The sequence below is a fragment of the Ips typographus genome, linkage group LG3, assembly GCF_016097725.1.
Source record: "Ips typographus isolate SLU linkage group LG3, UJ_Ityp_2.0, whole genome shotgun sequence".
NCBI lineage: Eukaryota > Metazoa > Arthropoda > Insecta > Coleoptera > Curculionidae > Ips > Ips typographus.
Window position 1 is genome coordinate 12,520,168 of NC_138424.1, and position 20,375 is coordinate 12,540,542.

The window sequence follows — 20,375 nt, forward strand, 5'->3', positions numbered from 1 at the left end:
GACTCTATTATTGATCTAGGTCAACAATGACCATTAAGGTAGAGAAAACTAATTTCTCAAGTTACTAATCGGTCAATAATGGTATGTTTATCATGTTAGTAGTGGAAAAAATATGTTATTCATCATTAACGTCGAGCATTTTTTGTAGTGTAGGCATGTCTGTAGGTTATGTTATGTTCTTTGAATCACGTTTCCATCTTTTTTTCTTTTCTTCTTCTTATAATAGGACCTGGTCCTGTTTAGTCCGTTGCATTTATTTAGGCTCATTCTGAGCTTTTCCTGTGACGCTGAGCTGCCTACCGGTCTTCGCGAGTTTGGTTTTTGCGACACGGCCTACTTTGCCCATCTTTCAGCTGGCATCCTTTCCACATGGTCTCTCCAGCACCTTTTGCGGTCTAGCCCATCTTGCCACATCCTGTATTTTTCTGTTCTAGTACTTTTCTGATATCCTGGCTTCTTATTATATCCCTCACGGTAACAGTCTTGATAGTTCTTGGTCTTTTCATTTTGGTCGTTCTCATTATTCTTTTCGTTGTCGATATTTCATCTCTGGTTTCTGTGGCGTACGTTAAAATAGGTCTTACCCATCTTTTGTAAATCCTCAGCTTGCTTTTTGTAGCTGACTCTTGTTGGTTTTTCGTTTTGTTCGTGCTTGTTGAATATTCGTAGTTTTGTTTGTGATTGTTGGATAAGGTTTCTTTCGCTTGATACCTTCACTGCTAGCGTTCAATTTTATAATGTTTTCAATGACGTGGGCCATAATGATGTTGAACAGGGTAAGGCTGCCTCCTTGTCATATGCCCGTATTGATTTGCACTTCCCCAGACAGTCCATCGCTCGTTTTTTTCTTCTACTTTTGTTTGTTCAGTTCTTGTATAATTCTTTGATACCGGTAATCGATGTTGTTCTGGTCTAGAATAATTACGTGATCTAGTCGGACCCTCTCGAATGCGTTGGTTAAATCCATAAAACAGACAAAGAGGGGCTTTTTCGTAATATGGGATATATCATTTGACGTAATATGAATACTGCGCCCATCCTTGATCTATTGGACATAAATCGTTGCTGTTCTTCGGATATTGAATATTGGCACCTTTCCCATGAGCCTATTAGCGATGATTTTAGTTAATATCTTGGACCGAACTCAGTAGCATTATGTTTCTAAAGTTTTTGGGGTTCCTTTTCTCTTCTTTTTTATGTATAGGTATAGATATGCTCTGGATCTATTTATCTTTTTAAACAGTTTTGTGAGTTCTTCCTGTAGTTCCATTCCCCCCCGCATTTGATGAGTTTATTATTGAGATTATCGACGCCAGGACCACTTTCGGTTTTTCAACTTCTGTGTTGGCGCTTGAACTTTCTTCGGTGTTAATATTTGGTGTTCCCCCTATGTCCCACAGGGCTACTATTTCATCAATAATGACACCTATTAAGGTCAATTATCTAAGAAATAATGCCCTAGGGCGTTATTTTTCATAATGCCCTCAGGATGAAAGTCGGACATTAAACATTGAAGACACCACAGGCATTATAGGAAATATACCCTATCGACCTCATGCATTATTGTCCTTATAATGCCCTTGGTATCTTAATTACTATTAAGTAAGCTTCTTGCTTTTCTTTATCAAGTTATTCTACTTCGTTGGTGAACCACGGCTTTCTGTTTCTGTTACCATAGGTGTCCACTGTTCTCAGTCATAAACCCTCTTTTCGGCTCTGTATTACATTGCTTTTAGTTTTTTCCATGTCAGCTCTACGTCGTCTTCCCCTCTTATTTGTTTCGTGTGATTTTCTTGTAGAGTCGTCGTTCGTATAATCCTCTTGCGCTGTCATCTTCAAGCGATTCTGTTGAATTTAGTAGTGTACTTAGGGGTGTTTTTCCTTTTTGCACGTTTGTCAATCGGTATTTGCATAAAATAAGGTTGTGTTGTGTTCTAATATTTGCTGCTGTTAATACTCCTATATCGAGAATATGCTGGGGGTCTGTTTACTTGGCCGTTCGTGATTACGTGGTCGATAGCTGATTTGTGTCCTCTTGTGTTTCGGAAGGTGTAATTATGTTTGAAGTATGTGTTATTGATTTTAAGCTCGTTATATGTACACATTTCTATGAACATGTTACCGTTCTCGTTTTTCACTTCCTCGTTAAAACTTTGCATTTAAACACTTTTTAGTTCTTTGGTAGTTGATCTAGTGTGCTCTGTAGATCATCAAAGAAGTGTTCTCTTTCTTCCTTTGGTTTTGTTATGTCTGGGGCGCATATGGTACACTTATCAGTTGTAGTATCAGTTTGGAGCTTCATTGATATGTATGTACATTATGTTTTGGTTCAGGTAGTGGGTAGGTACTCTCATTTTTCCTGTTCTCTGCGGTGCAGATTATCGTAATAATACGTCCTGTTTCCGAAGCTTTCAAATCGGTTCTATGAGCAATACAATTCTTTTCTCTTCTTCGTCTTTTTTTAATTGAGATATCATTTATTTGATAGTTTTGACGTGCCAATTTATTCAAAAGGAAAGATAAAGATAGCTGGGGAATTAACAGAAGACATTCAAATCAAAAAAAGAGTCCGTCAAGGATGCGTGCTATCGCCTACACTTTTCAATTTATACTCACAAACGATCTTTGATGTGATTCATGATTCCACAGAGGGAATAAAGATGAATGGAGATCTCATCCATAACATTAGATACGCTGACGACACTGCCTTCATAGCTAGTAGGCTTGCAGATCTTCAGAGACTATTACAGCAGGTGAACGATATATCCGAGGAATTCGGACTAAAACTAAATATCTTAAAAACAAAGTGCATGTGCATTAGCAAACAACGAATACCAATAGAAAGACTTACACTAAACCAAACACCCACAGAGCAAGTTGAAAAATACACATATTTAGGAACAATTGTCCACAGTCAATGGGACATGACCATAGAAATCAAAACCAGGATTGAGAAGGCAAGATCAAATTTTGTTGAAAAGCATATTTAGAGGAAGAAACGTCTCACTAAAAATTAGACGATAAAATGCTACATATTCACAGTCTTGCTATACGGAGTAGCTATAAGCATGGACCATGACAGAACGACTTATGAAAACGACCTCGGTCTGTGAAATGTGGATATATCGGCGTGTTCTCCGAATATCCTGGAAGGATCACGTCACAAACGAAGAAGTACTCAGACGAATCGGCAAACAGCAAGAAGTCACATTTATGGTAAAGAAAAGGAAACTGGAATACTTTGGCCATCTAATGGGACACGACAAATATCGCCTTTAGCAGCCTATCCTGCAGGGCAAAGTGGACGGTATAGAAGGGGTCCGGGTAAAAGAAGAAACTCTTGCATGCAAAATCTAAGAAAGTGGTTTGGCCTGTCATCTATCCCAATGTTTTGACAAGCTGCTAATAAAGTTCGAATCGCCATATTAATAGCCAACGTCCAAAAGGGATAAGGCAGTTGAAGAAGAAGAAAAATCTATTCAAAAAGACAAATGGGAGTTTTCAAATTACAAGTATAGGTTCAGTAGAACATATGCAGTCACGTGTGAAATGAACCCTGCTAAAGCAATTAGAAGCACTTGGTACGAATATCTGGGTTACAAAGAGAATTAACTAATTACATTAAAATATACATACCTTAACTTTCTTAACTTTTAAAATTCGTTTAATTTCACTAAATAAGTGTGGTGAACATGGCGCTCCAGCAGAGATAGCAATTTCAGCTTCAATTTTTTCTTGTCTCTCTTTTTGTACATTTACCAAATCCACATACATCGTTGGTGTACCATGTATAACAGTACACCTGCAAAAAATATATAGATAAAATATAAATACACAATTACGGAAATTTCAAAATTATTCATGGTAAGAACAGAAAACTATTATTGTAAACTAATTTTTCTGATAAAGATGAAAAAGGCTTCATAACTGTCATATTGGCCACATTCATAATGTTACGGTCTGGGCCTACTATGCTCGATACTCGATGAAACCGATGCGCCGCAATATCTGGCCGGGCGCGTATTAAAGTAGGCCACAGTTAGGAAGCGCCGCCTGGAAGATTCTTGAATGGTCAAGGCAACCCGCGAAGCGTTTCGCGGTCATTCTAGAACGTGGTTTGCGAATATAAAAGAAGCGGCATCGTCGACGACAGAGAGTGTAGGGTAGTAGTGAATTTGGGAACGCGGTAAAGTTTAAATAGTGGAATAGTTGTGGAATTGTAGTAGTGTTTTTAGTAGCTGTGTTAATTATTGTACGGAGTGTTTTGAAGTATTAATAAAGTTATTAATTGTTCAGTTAAATCGACTTTGTGTGAACCCACGGGAAAACCGTAACAATTGGTGTCAGAAGTGGGATCAGACTTTAGTGCGACGTGAATTGGAACTAAACTTCGGGTTAAAGACTTGTGTTCAGAACCGGACTAGAGATTTTCGGAACAGTGGTGTGTTAAATTTATTTTATGCCAATAACAAGACGTCAAAGTGCAAACATGGAGGCCCAACTTGCAGCTATTATGGCAATGCTTGAAGAACAAGAAAGGATTCGAAAACAAAACAAGGAAGAACAAGAAAAGATTCGACAACGAGACAAAGAAGAACAAGAAAGGATTCGAAAACAAAACAAGGAAGAACAAGAAAGGATTCGACAACAAGAAGAAAGGATTCGAAAACAAAACAAGGAAGAACAAGAAAGGATTCGACAACAAGACAAGGAAGAACAAGAAAGGATTCGACAACAACAAGAAAGAATGCGACAACAAGATATAGAAATGCGTCAAGAAGATAGAGAGTGGCAAGAAAAGCGTAACGTAGAAATATTGAACGCTCTAGCGGGGACCAAGACATAAATCCAAGAGTATGTAACCCATAGTCTCAAAAAGATGGAGTATGACGTTCAGGTAAAATTAAATGATGCTCGGGAGGACATTAATAAAATTCAGAATGATGTCGAGAAAATTGACAGCAGAAGAGTCAACTCTACAGTGATCACCGGAAACGGGCTCAACAAGATCAAGCCTCCCACATACGACGGTCAAACTTCATGGGCAATGTACCAACTCCAATTTGAGGCCGCTGCAAATGCAAATGGATGGAGTAACGAGGAAATGGCTGTAGCACTAATAGTGGCATTACGAGGACCTGCATTGGAGCTGTTACAGACTCTGCCTATCGCCCAACGAAGCAACTATGAAGCATTAGTAGCTGCATTAGAACGTCGTTATGGGGATCAACATAAGAAAGGACTGTATCGAACGCAATTAATGGCAAGACAGCAGAAACCTGGTGAAAATTTAGAAGAGTTTGAAACCGAAATTCGTCGCCTTGTGCATCTGGCTTACCCAGCCGTCCCGGATGAAATCCAAGAAGAACTTGTGGCACAGTATTTTGTAGATGGGATTCGAGATCTGGAGGTAAAGAAATGGCTGAAGATGTTCAAAGGGAGCAACAACAGCGAATTACTGGTTCGAGCGCTGGAAATTGAAGCTGCGTGCAATGATTTAAAGCCAGAGCCTATTCAAGAGGAAAGAGTACCGCCAGCCGATCATGTTGCTACATTAATAGATGAAATTAAGGCAATGGTAGGCCAATTAGTGCAACAAATGGCAGCATCAGGAAATAGTCAGTCCACACAATTAGAACGATCACGCCCGATCACGAGAGTGGAGTGTTATCGATGCGGACGTACGGGACACATTAGAAGGAATTGCAGAGAGCGGTCTTGTTCTCCAAACCCACAGTGCCGACGAAATCAGGACATTAGAACAAATCACCGGAACTCTTCTGTTAAAAGAAACATTACATGTTATACTTGTGGACGTAAAGGACATTACCAATGGAATTGCAGACAGCAGTCTCGTTTACCGACCCCGCAGAACTGGCGTAACCAGGAGCAGGAAATGAAGAACCCGGAAGGACATTTACCGCGATATGTAGAGGATCGTCAAGCTTTTAATAGTGACTTAAGGTACCGGAAACGACAAATTCATAATGGTTGGAGGATTGGTCAAATCGCGATGGTGACAAATAAAGAGGCTACAAAAAGAATGAAGAGCAGCGTTTCTAAGGAAGACATATTGAAAGGACAGCGCTCAGACTCTGATTTGAAAGTAATCAGAAGATGGTTGGAGAAGGATTTGAAACCGGATTGGCAACAGATTTCCAGATATGGACCAACAGTAAGGGGTTACTGGTTGCAGTGGAATTCGCTTCGACTGCGAGATGACTTAATTACTCGCAAATGGGAAAGTCCAGACGGAAAACGCTTTGTTTACCAAACAATAGTGCCCAATTCCTGCAAAGAGAATGTGCTGCGAGAACTACATGACAGTCGCGGAGGAGGACACTTTGGAGTAAACCAGACTTTGGCTAGAATAAGAGATCGATTTTACTGGATTAACTTCAGAAAGGACGTTGAGGAATGGTGTAAACGGTGTGACCAGTGTTCGTTACAGAAGGGATCCATCACAATTCGGGAACTTGAGAGAGAGAAGATGAAACCAAACAACGACCGTATGAAGATGACACTGGACCACAGACCAACTGGTGGCAATTATAAGGAAGGTGATGCTGTGTGGATGTTTCAACCCAGGAGGAGCAAAGGATTAAGTCAAAGATGGCAACGACACTGGGAGGGACCTTACAATGTGGTAAAAAGGTTAAACGACGTCGCATACAGAGTCCAACGCAGCCCCAAAGGCAAGATGAAAATTGTCCATCTGGACAGATTCAAGAAATACCACGGATTAGATGAAGCGGATCGGGACGATCAGCTTTAAGAGGGGGGCAGTGTTACGGTCTGGGCCTACTATGCTCGATACTCGATGAAACCGATGCGCCGCAATATCTGGCCGGGCGCGTATTAAAGTAGGCCACAGTTAGGAAGCGCCGCCTGGAAGATTCTTGAATGGTCAAGGCAACCCGCGAAGCGTTTCGCGGTCATTCTAGAACGTGGTTTGCGAATATAAAAGAAGCGGCATCGTCGACGACAGAGAGTGTAGGGTAGTAGTGAATTTGGGAACGCGGTAAAGTTTAAATAGTGGAATAGTTGTGGAATTGTAGTAGTGTTTTTAGTAGCTGTGTTAATTATTGTACGGAGTGTTTTGAAGTATTAATAAAGTTATTAATTGTTGAGTTAAACTGACTTTGTGTGAACCCACGGGAAAATCGTAACAATAAGAATAAATATATTAGCAATCGAAAAATCGGATTTCTAAATCGATGGGCAAAATGACGTTTGTTTAAGTAACGCTTTTTCGATCAATAATCGATTTATTTCAGTGAATTCATAAGAAAATTGTTTAGCGTTTGCTAATCGATGTGTTCTTATGAAAGCGGCCATTGTTGGAAGTGCTAAGCTGTAGTAACATAAAGTAAATTACGTTAATCCTCTTTTCACTAATCAGACGATAATCTGAGAGTTAACTGTGCTAATCGTGCACAATGGAGTGTCACGTGTCACGTGTGGGTGCTGAAAAATGTCAATAATAATCGTACGGGGTGGTTAAGAATTGACCTGAAAAAATAAATTCTAAAAATTCACAAATCAAGTTTATCAAATAGAACACCCCTATTTTTATAATTGTATCTTGTTTCTCGTTTAAAATTAGGGCAATTTTGTATTAAGCTATACTTATATGATAAATTCATCAAGAGTGCAGGGCTAAGAGTGCAAGACAAGCTTTTCATGCGGTTTGCACATGCACAGTATCGTCGGCAAGTTAAAACTAGCTAACAATATACTCAATTCGTTCAGCTTATTTCTACTGCAGGTTTATCAAAACTAAGGAAACATAGTCATTGTTACTCTTGGAGACAAAAAATCCGAGGTACGCTCTACCAATAGCATATCTATCTATCCGAACAGACCATTCAATAGTCTCAGAATATGTCAGAGTTTTGATGCTCACTAGCATTTCCAAATAGTTCATTTCCGTCCACCGTAGGAACAGAAATCATATTGTTACCTTATTTTTTATCAGATTTAAACTTGCTACTACTAGTCCCACTGTACGCTTCCTCCAAAGATTCTTTCTTGCGACACGAAATTTTTTAAGAAGCAATACTTGCCCCTCAGACGCTCTGTTAATGTAAGATTCAAATCTCTGAAAGACACCAGGGGGACACAAGAGGTTTGTATGTGTACAATATTTTACTCTATCCCAAATAGCCCTAACTTTTCGTAAAGTCCTTAACAAGAAGCTCCATTCCGCCAATTACCTCCACCTATGATGCACCAGGCTAAATTATGCCCTGTACATAACAGTCACTATCAAGTTTTTCTTACAAGAGTCTCGTCACAAACAATCAACATTTTTCATTTGTTCTCTTTAGCAACTTTTTTTGAGTTAGAGTGAGGATTATTTACACTATTTTGGGCTGTCGTCATGGGCTCTGTCAGCTTCAAAGATTGTAGCTTTGTTAGTTTTCCTTGCAATCTATTTCAATACAACGCTCTTTATTTTCACTCTCCAAAACCTCAATTGAAGTTGACTTACACTCAAAGGTTTTTCGTAGTTTTGCTATTTCTTTCTCCTTTGATGAGAGATTGTCATTATATTCTGCTTGCACTCTCAACAGTTTAACCCTCAGCTCTCCAATCTTCATATAGGTCTGGTTATTCTTCTCTAAAGTTTCCATTGTGAGAATAATGGTTTTATTGAGTGGTCAATTCAATCTTAGCTTTCAAGCTCTGCTTTAAGTAAGTTAACTCGGCAGTCATCTGCCTTTCTTTATTTTTCATGTCATTAATTTGATCATCGAATGCTCTGCTTCGTTCATTCGACTGTTTTAATTGAGAAACAAACTTCTCTGCATCCTATAGCCTTCTTCTTCAAAGGCTGTTTCAACTTTTCTATGTATTTATTTTTGTCTTCTATTTCTTTATAAAGTTTCTCCATTTCTGATTTAATAAGAGCCCGCCCATCATCACGATAATTAAAATTCCCAGGCAAGCTGTAGAGCATAAGATTCTATATCCTCCCGATCTGATTATTTGTTGACATCTCTCCATAGAACTAGGGTGGAATATACTGTTCGTGAAATCCTTATTTTTACAGCATTTAAAAGATCTTTCCATTGCAATGTTCATAGTTAGTGCCAAATTGTACGCAAACGGCAACGTTAACAATATACTATGCAAGAATGCTATTCAACAGCAAAGAAAGCCACAAGATATGAGACGAAAATCCACACTTATCAGCTTCAGAACGGAATTTTTTATCGGCATTGTTAAACAATTCAGTTCAAAATTTTTATTGATTATGATACTGATCGTCTTTTGCAACACAAACCACATTCAAGGACGAGTTTATGTGTAAAAATGCACATTTAAAAGCAAATTAAGACACCGCAAAATGACAAAAAACCCAGGAGCAAAACTACATCACGCACACTTTACAAGGCTTTAATATACAGTGTGTCCCAAATTGGTTCTACATGTATTGGGATCTCTTCTGTAACCGTAAAAGCTACAGAGTCGGTTAAATGGGGAAAGTTTTAGAGAATTTTATGTAAAACTTATTTCCGGTTTCCAAATTAAATTATCTTTCTCCGTTTTCCGGAAAATTGGGAAAACGTCAGAGGCTGCATTTTAAACACTCTTTCACAAAGCCAAAGAGAGTTTCGAAACTAAGACATTATTAAGGCACTTTTTTACGTAGAACACGATTACGTAATTAGAAAAAATCTATCGTCATTGGTTTCCGAGATATGGAAGATAACTTTGTAAATTCTTATGGCTATTTGGTTGTTTGGCGGTGGCAACAATGTGATTGTCAACAATGCGAAAAAGGTTAAAGAAGGGGTTTTCTACCCGATTTTCAGAGTCCATTTTATCGAAAATAAGTATAGCGTATGCCCTGTATAAATAAAAATTGGTTTCCAAAATGCGCAACTAAAAACAAAAATCGACAATTCCGAGCGATTTTTCAAAAAATTATATGCAATACAAAACGAGAATTATATGCAAGACCGAAACGAGCAATTATTGGTCGAAGGACATTAATGAGAGCAGTGGACGTGATTTTGATCTCTGGAAATTTGGAATAGCTGTCCACAATAATTAAGTAGTAAAGTCCGTTGATTGGGCCGGCGAAGTGCATATGCACGCGTTGCCAAAGCGCGATAGGCTTAGGCCAAGACTGAAGCTGATGTTTAATAGGATTTTTTGCTGCTTGAGCACAAGATGAACATTGTTTCACCAACTGCTCTATTTGAGAACCAAGGTTTGGCCAATAAACATAAGCTCTAGCCTTCTGCTTCATCCGTTGATTTCTTGGTTGTCCATCATGAAGTGACTTGAGAATTCGCTTCTGGAGCCGCTCTGGCACGACAACGCGGAACTTGTACATGATGCAATCCTTCAGAATCTTTAGATCGTCTCTTTGGCGAAAGAATGGCTTCAGGTGTTCGTCATCATTCGGGCAAGACCAGTTGTTATGAATGAATTTCTTAATCTGCACAAGAACTGGATCTGCATTAGTTACTTTGGCTATGTCCTGGAATGTGAGTGGCAGTATCTTTATAATAAACCACTAGGACACAACAATACCTTTATTAGTTCCGGAGATATGATTTTTTCCTGTTTAGTTTTATTTGATTTTTACTTTTTTAGGGGTTCCATTTGAAAAACTTTTACACTTCTTAAAATGCATTGTTGACCACCATGTATCATTATTTTTAACGTTTTGTTTGCACCCAGTACTAGAACCAACCCTGCTTAACACGACAAAACACAAAAACAAAAACAAAAAATTTCTGATACGCAAAAGTTACAATTGTTGTTTGTCAAACCTCACATAAAATAGTAAATATTTCAGAACAGATAGGTATATGACATTATTAATGAAACATGTCCAGAATCCAAAAAAGAAACCATATACAGGGTAGGTATTTCATTTAAAATATTGAAGTTTGTATTTTCTTCCGGTGCCCTCATCTTGAAAATATTCGTACTTTTCCATAAACAATCGATACGGTTCCCGGAGGACCACCCTGTATATTCTAATCGTTGAATTCTTTTAATAATTTTGAAATTTCCATAACGTCTCACAATGTAAAAAAATAAAGTAAATTTATTTTTATTTAAAACTTACTTTTCATCTCTAATAGCATCCAAAGAACAGTTAGGGTTATATCCAGGCGTTGGAATTACCAAAGTGGCACCATGGTTCAAAGCAGCATTAATAGTTACTATAGTACCAAAAGCGTGGAATAATGGTACCTGGACGCAAATTGTGTGATGTTTTTGGTTTAATTCGTTTCGTTCACCCGTATTATAGGAATTGTTAACTATTTGGAAGTGACTTTGCATTGGCGCCTTTGGAATTCCTGTTGTACCCTAAAAATTAAGTAGTGAAGGTTCAAATGTTTGACAAGTATTGCGTTTTTTGGTGTGCATAGTCAAATTTGGAGCGTTATAGCTCCGGACCTGTACGTCTTGGAAGAAAATCCAAAGAGAACAGAGTGAAAAAAATCGTTTAAAAATTTTAACGTAAAGTAGTAGTCCATTTTCTCAGAGTGGAGATGTATGGGTAAAATGAAGAGTAAGAACACTAAGCCTGCTCCACAAAAAATGTATTTAAACCCCTAATTAAGGGGGAGCTCGACATGTTTCAGACACATAAGTAGGTACCCATCTTATTATATCATCTCTTCCCTAGGAGCTAGAAAGATCTAAAATCTACATAATGAATCACACGCAATGATAGTGAAACGTACCTTAAAGAACAAATGAGGGGCCGGCTATCTTTCTATAATAGAGAGATAGCAAAACCACAGACAAAACGCATGTTTAAATGGTTTAGACCGTAAAGCATAACATTATTTGGCGTAATAGAAGCTATATAAATCAGTAATTAAAACTATAACGTTCAGAATTATAGTTTTAATTACAGATTTATTTAGCTTCACGTGTGGAAAGTGGCACTTTTCCGCATGTGTTAGGTACAACATTTTTCCTACGAGTATCAATTTTAATTTAATTGAATGAAAATGTATAGTGAAATTACTTAAATAAAAGTCTCTGTTTGCATAGATGATTCATAGTATGTACTGGTATATTACTCAGGTGGAAAGTGTTTGATTTCTGTCGAGAACTTTATCTCGAGACAGAAATTAAACTTTTCACCCTGGTTTGTATACTATTTTATTTTCAACCATTTATCAGAATCTTATCAAACTTTTAATAAATCATGCAGTTAAAATATTGATTGCTAATAGTCTCTAACAATAAAGTAGTATAGGTACAAGTAGTTATGACTTCAAGCATAATAAACGACTAGTGATTTGTTTACAATCTTGACAACGTCATTATTGTGCTATAGTGTCTTTAATATTTTGAGCTAAAACGTTTCTTAGAGTGCAACATGGAGATTTCTGAAGATGCAGAATACTTCTCACCACCTGATCTGCGAGCTGTTGTAGAGGTCGCGGAAGAAAGTCTCTTAACTGTAAAGTAAGCCCAGATATGACAAAAAGCATATTGACATTCAACCTGGTGGAAAGTAACACAGTACCACACTTAGTGCGGTAAAGTACTTTTCCGCACTCATTCCTTTCTTCGCTTGATCATCACATAAAAAGGTTGGTACAAATGGGTATTTTCACTCTACACATAAACTTCAAAATTGCAGGTTTATTATACATTTATTGTAAATTGATCTTGCAATGCGGAAAAGTAACTTTACCGCTCCCGACTAGGAAATAGTTATTTTCTTAACAAGTGCGGAAAGTGATAGTTTTTCACACGCTGACTGAAGTTGGCGTCAGTCGAGTGCGGGGAATTTTTTCTACAAGCGTTTCCAATAATTGAAAAAAAAACAATAATTGATTCTAAATGACAAAGTGAAATTGAAAAAGAAATTTTGAATAATAGTTAATCCAACAATAATGTTGTAATAAACAGCACATTAAAATTATTAACTACAAAAATAATACTTGACTACAACCTACTAACTTGATTACCATAAATGGGATTTATTGATGTGATGAATATTCTTAATTGGTACTAATATTGTTGGGTTATGCCAGCAAGGTAGACCTGTGAGGTAGAAAAATGTGTGGTGTGGTGTGGGAGTAATTTTGTCAGTTAGTAAAAAAAAAGTTTTATCGTATTGGACCCATTATTGGCGCAGTCATTCGAATCTTTACAATGAATTCCGATATTAAAACTATGATGGACCGCTTCGTAAAATTATTGGAAGCCCAACACCTAGAAATGCAACAACAGGCACAGACATACCAAAGTCAGATAAGGGAGCTTATTACATGTCTTGAAGAGAAGGGAAGAAACACACCTGCGACTTTAGACGTCAATTCGTTTGCAAAGCGTTTAAGAAAATTTATATACGACCCTAGAGCTGGTTGCAAGTTTCCAGAATGGTTTGCCAGACACAAGACTACGTTCGACGGAGCGAAGGAAGTCCACTCGGATACTGAATGCTTAGAGTTATTGCTACAAGCCTTTGACGAAAGTGAGTTCAATCGCTTAAAAGCACGTATTTCACCTAAGTATCCACACGAGTGTACTTTCAATGACCTTATCAACATGCTCAATGTTCTATTTGCTGATACTAGGTCAATATTTCAACGACGTTATGATATACTCATGACGCGCTCTACGGATATAAACATAGCTAATGTTATTGATCCTGCAAACCTTAATGGTGATCTATTTGAATTCAACGAACTAACCATTGATAAGTTCAAACTTCTTCTGGTAGCTCTATACACAAATCAACCAGCTTTACAAACATACCGTGCGATCATTTTAAAGAAAAGCGAAGTTGACAATGCCAGCATAATGAAAGTCAGAGATTTATGTTGTGCACATGCAGAACTGCCTGTAAACACTCGGATTGAAACTACCGTACCTCAGCTGCCTCTTGAGGTCAATGCAGTTCGACAACAAAATTTAAGGAAGAGGGAACCTATCAGGGAATGTTATCGTTGTGGAGCAACTGAACATAAAGATGATGAGTGTCCATTTAAAAGCAGAGACTGCTTCTATTGCAACAAGATTGGTCATATTGCATCTGTGTGTAGGAAAAAAAAACAATGTTCATCTTATACAGATAAATGACGTTCATGTTGAAAACTATTCATATCGGCGATACTTCGACATCATGTTGAACGGGACCACAGTACGTATGCAAGCTGACATGGTTACAATTAACGTGGATACCTGGAAGAAAATTGGATCCCCTGCAATGAACGAGCCGATGCAAGTTAGTGTGGCCAACGGCTCAAAGATGAAGAATTTTGGAACTTGCCAAGTCATATTTAAAGCTAACGGACGATTTACCACTGAACCTGTAATTGTAGTCAATAATATTACAAACTTGGCAAACATAAAAGTTTTGGTTGATCTAGGCCTGATTTCGTGGGCATCACTGACAACGTCACTTCAGGTAAATAAAGTTCAAGTCGAGACGTTGTTAAGCGATTTTCCGGACCTTTTTAGTTCAGTTATAGGGGCTTGCAATAAAATGAAAGTTCATCTGTATCTGAACGCAATGCGACGCCAAAATACCGTCCTCCTCGCCTAGTTGCGATGGCGGTTCGTGAAGTGCTGGATGTAGAATTGGATTGTTTAATTAACAACGGAATACTAACCAAGGTTGAGTACTCTGAATGGGTAGCGCCCATTGTTGTTGCTAGGCGGGCAAATGGAAGAATTAGGTTATGTGCCGATTTTTCAACTGGATTAAACGATGCTTTTGAAGATGATGTATATCCAATTCTTAATATGGAATCATTAATGGTCAAATTCATTGGAAATTGTGTGTTTAGTCAACTGGACTTTAAAGATGCTTATCACCAGCTTGTGTTAGACGATGAAAGTAAGAAATTGACCACCATTGCAACTCATCGAGGACTTTTCCAATGCAATCGCCTGGTATTCGGACTCAAACCTGCTCCAGCTATTTCTCAAAGAGTGAAGAGTCATGTATGCTGGAAGGACTGGAAGGCGTCATTGTATATTTAGATGATATCTTGGTTATGGCACCGGATGAAGAGATTCATGATCACCGATTACGGCGGGTGTTGGAGAAGCTGAATGATTGGGGTTTCCGTCTTCAAGTGGAAAAGTGCAAATTTAAAACCGAAAGTGTCAAATATTTAGGATTCATAGTGGAAAAAGATGGAATAAAAGCGGATCCAGCACGAATTGAAGCTTTAGATAGTTTACAAAGACCTCAGGATCAGAAAAACGTCTGATCATTCTTGGGAATGATAAACTATTATGGCAATTCGTAGCTGATCTTCATCGCATGAAGTGAAATCGCTTGAAGATCTTCTTAGAAAAAATACAGTTTTTAATTGGTCTCTTCGACAGGAAGAAGCATTTAACGCTATTAAGCAGACTTTGAAAGGCCCACTACTTCTCACTCACTTTGAACTTCGCCAGCCCTTAATAGTAGCTGCAGATGTTTGCCAATCTGGGATAGGTGGAGTTCTCCTTCAGCGATACGCTGACGGGAATGAGATGGCGGTTTTTCACATGAGCAAGTCTTTAACGGAACCTCAACGCCAGTATAGTCAAATCAAGAAAGAAGCTCTTGCCTTGATTACTGCTATGGAAAGGTTTCATAAATTATCATTCGTTTTCATTCATTTCATCATTTCGTTTCATAAATTATCATTCGGTTTCATAAGTTTCATATATATACAGGGTAATTCAAATTCGACCCTCACCATTGGGATCTCAGAAACCATAAGAGATACGAGAAAGTTTAAATTGGGGCAAAGTTGCGCAATTTAAAGCTCAACCAAATGCTGTTTTAAAATTTTTGATTTTCCGAGTACTTCCGAAGATATCCGAAAAAAACTGAAAATTTGATTTTTTGTTTTTATTTATTTCTAACCTTATTTGAAGAGATATCCCAAAACTAAAAGCATCTTTTCATTGCCACTTTTTCCTAGCTATTCGATGATGGATACAAATTTGCCACACGACGTTTCGTTTTCTGTCAGTCATCATCAACTTTCTTTTTTCTTATGGGCGCCATATTAGATTTTTAGCCCACCAAATAGTACGTTTTATTCTGATTTTAGTGATGTATAATAACTTATGATTTGCTTCATAAATAACAAAATAATTCAATAAAAACTATTTTTACTTTAGTTATTGGCTTTGAGTTAATGGGCCGTTTTAAAAAATGTCATTATTTGACAGTACTTGTCAAACACGATAATTCGGATGATCATTAGAGCGTCAATCATAGTTAAAAATGTATCTAGAAAAGAAACCCCCGCAGAAAATGTTATTATTATACAAGCATTGCTGAACTATTTAGGTTAATCAGAAAAAGAGATTTGTTAGCATTATCTCTAACTTAAAAGGCTTATTTATGTTTCCAAGAGAAAGATCATCATTTTAAGAACTTCATTTTTTGCCAAATTTCAATTTTGTATAATGTTTAGTGCAAGTTTATAGTTATTTATACAGTAAGTGACAAACCATTTTTTATTCATTCATATTTATTCGAGTGAATAAACCGGTTTAAGTCACGTGTCTTATACAGTATTTTATTAAATTTCGACTTCTTATATTAAAAAAAAAACTAAAATTACAGTTCTATTAACTTTGCACCGCGCCCCGTAGATGTAACATTGATGTTTGTTTGTTTACATCTGTAAATAGGCGAATGTCATTCAGAGTGATTTAATAGTTATTTATACAGCAAGTGACTTAAACCATTTTTTATTCACGAAAAGAACAACTAGGTCCACAAGCGTAGCGAGTGGCCTAAGCTCAGTCAAGTCAAGTCACGTGTACACCTTTGTGACTAAGTATGTTCAGGCCAATTGCGTGTGACAAGTACTACCAAGTAATCTTCATAAAACGTCTCATTAACAAAGCTAACTAAGGTAAAATCTCTAAAAGCTCTAATGATCGTCCGAATTATCGTGTTTGACAAGTACTGTCAAATAATGACATTTTATAAAACGGCCCATTAACTCAAAGCCAATAACTAAAGTAAAAATAGTTTTTATTGAATTATTTTGTTATTTATGAAGCAAATCATAAATTATTATACATCACTAAAATCAGAATAAAACGTACTATTTGGTGGGCTAAAAATCCAATATGGCGCCCATAAGAAAAAAGAAAGTTGATGATGGCTGACAAAAAACGAAACGTCGTGTGGCAAATTTGAATCCATCATCGAATAGCTGAGAAAAAGTGGCAATGAAAAGGTGCTTTTAATTTTTGGAATATCTCTTCAAATAAGATTAGAAATAAATAAAAACAAAAAATCAAATTTTCAGTTTTTTTCGGATATCTTCGGAAGTACTCGGAAAATCGAAATTTTTAAAACTGCATTTGGTTGAGCTTTACATTGCGCAACTTTGCCCCAATTTAAACTTTCTCGTATCTCTTATAGTTTCCGAGATCCCAATGGTGAGGGTCGAATTTGAATTACCCTGTATAATAAATCAAACCGATCACCGACCGTTGCTTGCCTTATTCAATACAAAAGATATGAAGGGACTCAGTGAGCGAACGTCGGCGCGTCTCAAACGCTGGGCATTAAGACTTATTGGTTATGATTTCGACATTGAATATGTGAAGACCGAAGAATTTGGTAAAGCGGATGCCCTATCACGGTTAATTGATGAATCAAAAAGGAACTCAACTGACTCGGAAATGGAAGTGGTTATTGCTGTAGTTCAAGCTGCAGATAAAGAAGCTATGGGATCCGCAACGATGCGGAAGACTTTGCAACGTTTGACGCTGGAGGATCCTGTATTTTTAAAGATTTCTGATCAAATAAAAAACGGATGAAACAAGGCAGACTCTAATGATACAGATCTTCGACCGATTGCCTATCCAATGTCAATGACACCATTATGTTGATGGAATGAGTGGTTATTCCTCCTCCGCTTCGAGAATGTGCACTTAAGCTTTTACCCCGGGGCCATCCTGGAATCCGCCGGATGCTTAATCTTGGACGTCTTAATTATTTTTGGCCAGGAATTGACAACGACATAGAACGAATAGTGAAACAGTGCTTCAGATGTGCCGAAACTGCTGCGGTTACATGTAAGGAACCTTTGAACCAGTGGCCAGACACAAAAAAACCTTGGTCTAGAGTTCACATGGATTTCGGAGAGCCTAAAAAGGGACATGCATTCCTAGTGGTCGTTGACAGCTTCAGTAGGTATGCGGATGCCGAGTGGATTACTCCAGTTTCAACGGCAGTTACGGTAAAGTATCTACGCAGGATTTTTCGCCATTTAGGAGTACCGGAAACAATTGTTACCGACAACGGAACTCAATTTACGTCAACTGAATTTGCGTCTTTATGCACAGAATTTGACATAGTTTATTTGCGATCGCCGCCACGAATGCTTCAGTGTAATGGACTAGCGGAGCGTATGGTTCAAACGATCAAGAATGGTCTCGATGATAAGCAAAACCGCTTGGATTTGGTTGTCGCGTGCATATAATTATATGCTCAGTAGAGAGTTGAACGAACAAACTCCAGCAGAGGTATTTTTTGGGCGTAGGCCAACAACTCCAACGGATGTTTTCCGACCACGGACAGCTCTTTCAGCAACTTTAACTGACACACAAGTAGTGATGAAGAGACAATTTGATCGTCGCCATGAAGCTCGTCATCGTCACTTTAAACAAGGGGAAAATGTAATGGTTGAACTTAGGAATGGTGAGCGGGTAAATAGTGTTATTCGCAATATTATTGGTTCGGCTTCAGCAACGGTAGATATTGGTGATACTATTACTCGCCATTTTAACCAACTGTGGAAACGACATCCAAGTAGAAAACCCTCCCTACCGTTTCAAGAAGTGAATGGATTGCCGGAGACTAATCAAGTTCAAAACGACAAGACTCAACTGGATAATCTTCGGTTAGAGTGCGTACAATCAAATTATAATGGCAATGTAGTAGTGAATGACAGTGAGGTAGAAGACTTGGGAAACAGTTGTTCTGAAGAAGTATTTCAAGAAGTTCACACATCAACGCTTCATCCTGATGATGGTTTGAAAGATTGTGATTCTGGCAGTACAGCTCCAGATTCTTGGCCACAGCGCACCACCCGCAAAGATGTCGAGTATCGGGAATTGTCTGTTGTTAGAACATACCGTCGTAACATTGAGTAAAAGGGGAGGAAATGTTGGGTTATGCCAGCAAGGTAGACCTGTGAGGTAGAAAAATGTGTGGTGTTGTGCGGGAGTAATTTTGTCAGTTGTAGAGTTTTTATCGGGACTCGTTATTTTCACTGAGGCTGATGATGGTTTTGGTTGTTCTTTAGGAGGCTCGATAGTAAGGATTTAGAATACCAATTCGACCCTAGTGCGCGAATAGGAGTTTTCCTAACGAACAATGGCTGGATATGCATGGACGACGCGAACCGGAGTTCAGGCAGCAGAGAAGTGCGGACAAGACACTTTGCACAAGAGTTAGGAACAATATTTTTTCTACGAGGAACCCCAGACTTAATTTATTTTGTAACATAAATACATAGATTAACACCATAAATATAAATTCCGCTTTGACAGACGCTTGTCACATCCACATTTTTTTTGTCATATTTTAATCTTAACGTCACTGTAACAAGATTTACGACTGGTGTTTCGATTTATAAATACGAACTTCGGTGGTGCGCGTGCGCAAAATTTACCTTGGATGGAAAATATAGTGAAAAAATAATTTCTTTTGACACTAGCGTAGGATCATACGTTTTAGAAAGATGCTAAAAAATAGGTCATTTAAGAAAGGTAAAATTCCAACTATACACAACTTGTGTTACTATGAGTACCTACTAAAGAAACTTGGTAACGTTACTGATAAACAACTACGAAGTAACAATGCATTCTATTACAATTAAGCAAAAACTCTATCAGTTCTAAGTATACAGTGTGTCCCAAATTTGGGTAACTACAAGAGCTACATAATCGGTGAAATGAGACATTTTTTAAAGAATTTCTTGTAAAACTTTTCAGTCACGCTTTTAAATTAAAGTATCCTGCTGTTTTCTGAAAAAATGAGAATCTGCATTTTATACATTTACTTACAGCCTTTGAAACAATGAAAAGTCATGTCTTATAGGTAATGAAAAACTTACCGATGTGAGTTGTAAATGGCATATGTCATCAGGATCAATTTTATCTTGGAAATCTTTTATTTCATTCACCTCTGAGTCGGAAGCATCGTTAATCAACTGGTCGAATGGGTAAGTACCTCTGAAAAATAATGACAAGTATAACATATCTAATAAGATCCAAAATGTCTTATTTTTTGCAAATTGTAAAAATTTATGAATGTAATTGAATTATTATCAATTGAATAATTGATAATTTTAAATAGTAGTTGAATTACCAGTTACTTCTGTAATGTAGTTGAACTG

General features: G+C 37.6%; 1 protein-coding gene across 5 annotated transcripts in view; it reads right to left on the minus strand.

Moving 5' to 3' along the window:
- The window catches only part of Acsf2 (Acyl-CoA synthetase family member 2), a 41,967-nt gene that overhangs the window by 11,788 nt on the left and 9,804 nt on the right, over positions 1-20,375 (minus strand). For all 5 annotated transcript variants that reach the window (XM_081974870.1, XM_081974868.1, XM_081974867.1 and 2 more), the window contains exons 5-7: positions 20,094-20,211; positions 11,093-11,337; positions 3,637-3,802 (exon numbers count right to left, since the gene is read on the minus strand). In XM_081974870.1, the coding sequence (XP_081830996.1) occupies positions 3,637-3,802; positions 11,093-11,337; positions 20,094-20,211 (529 nt within the window). The remainder of the gene's footprint in view (positions 1-3,636; positions 3,803-11,092; positions 11,338-20,093; positions 20,212-20,375) is intronic.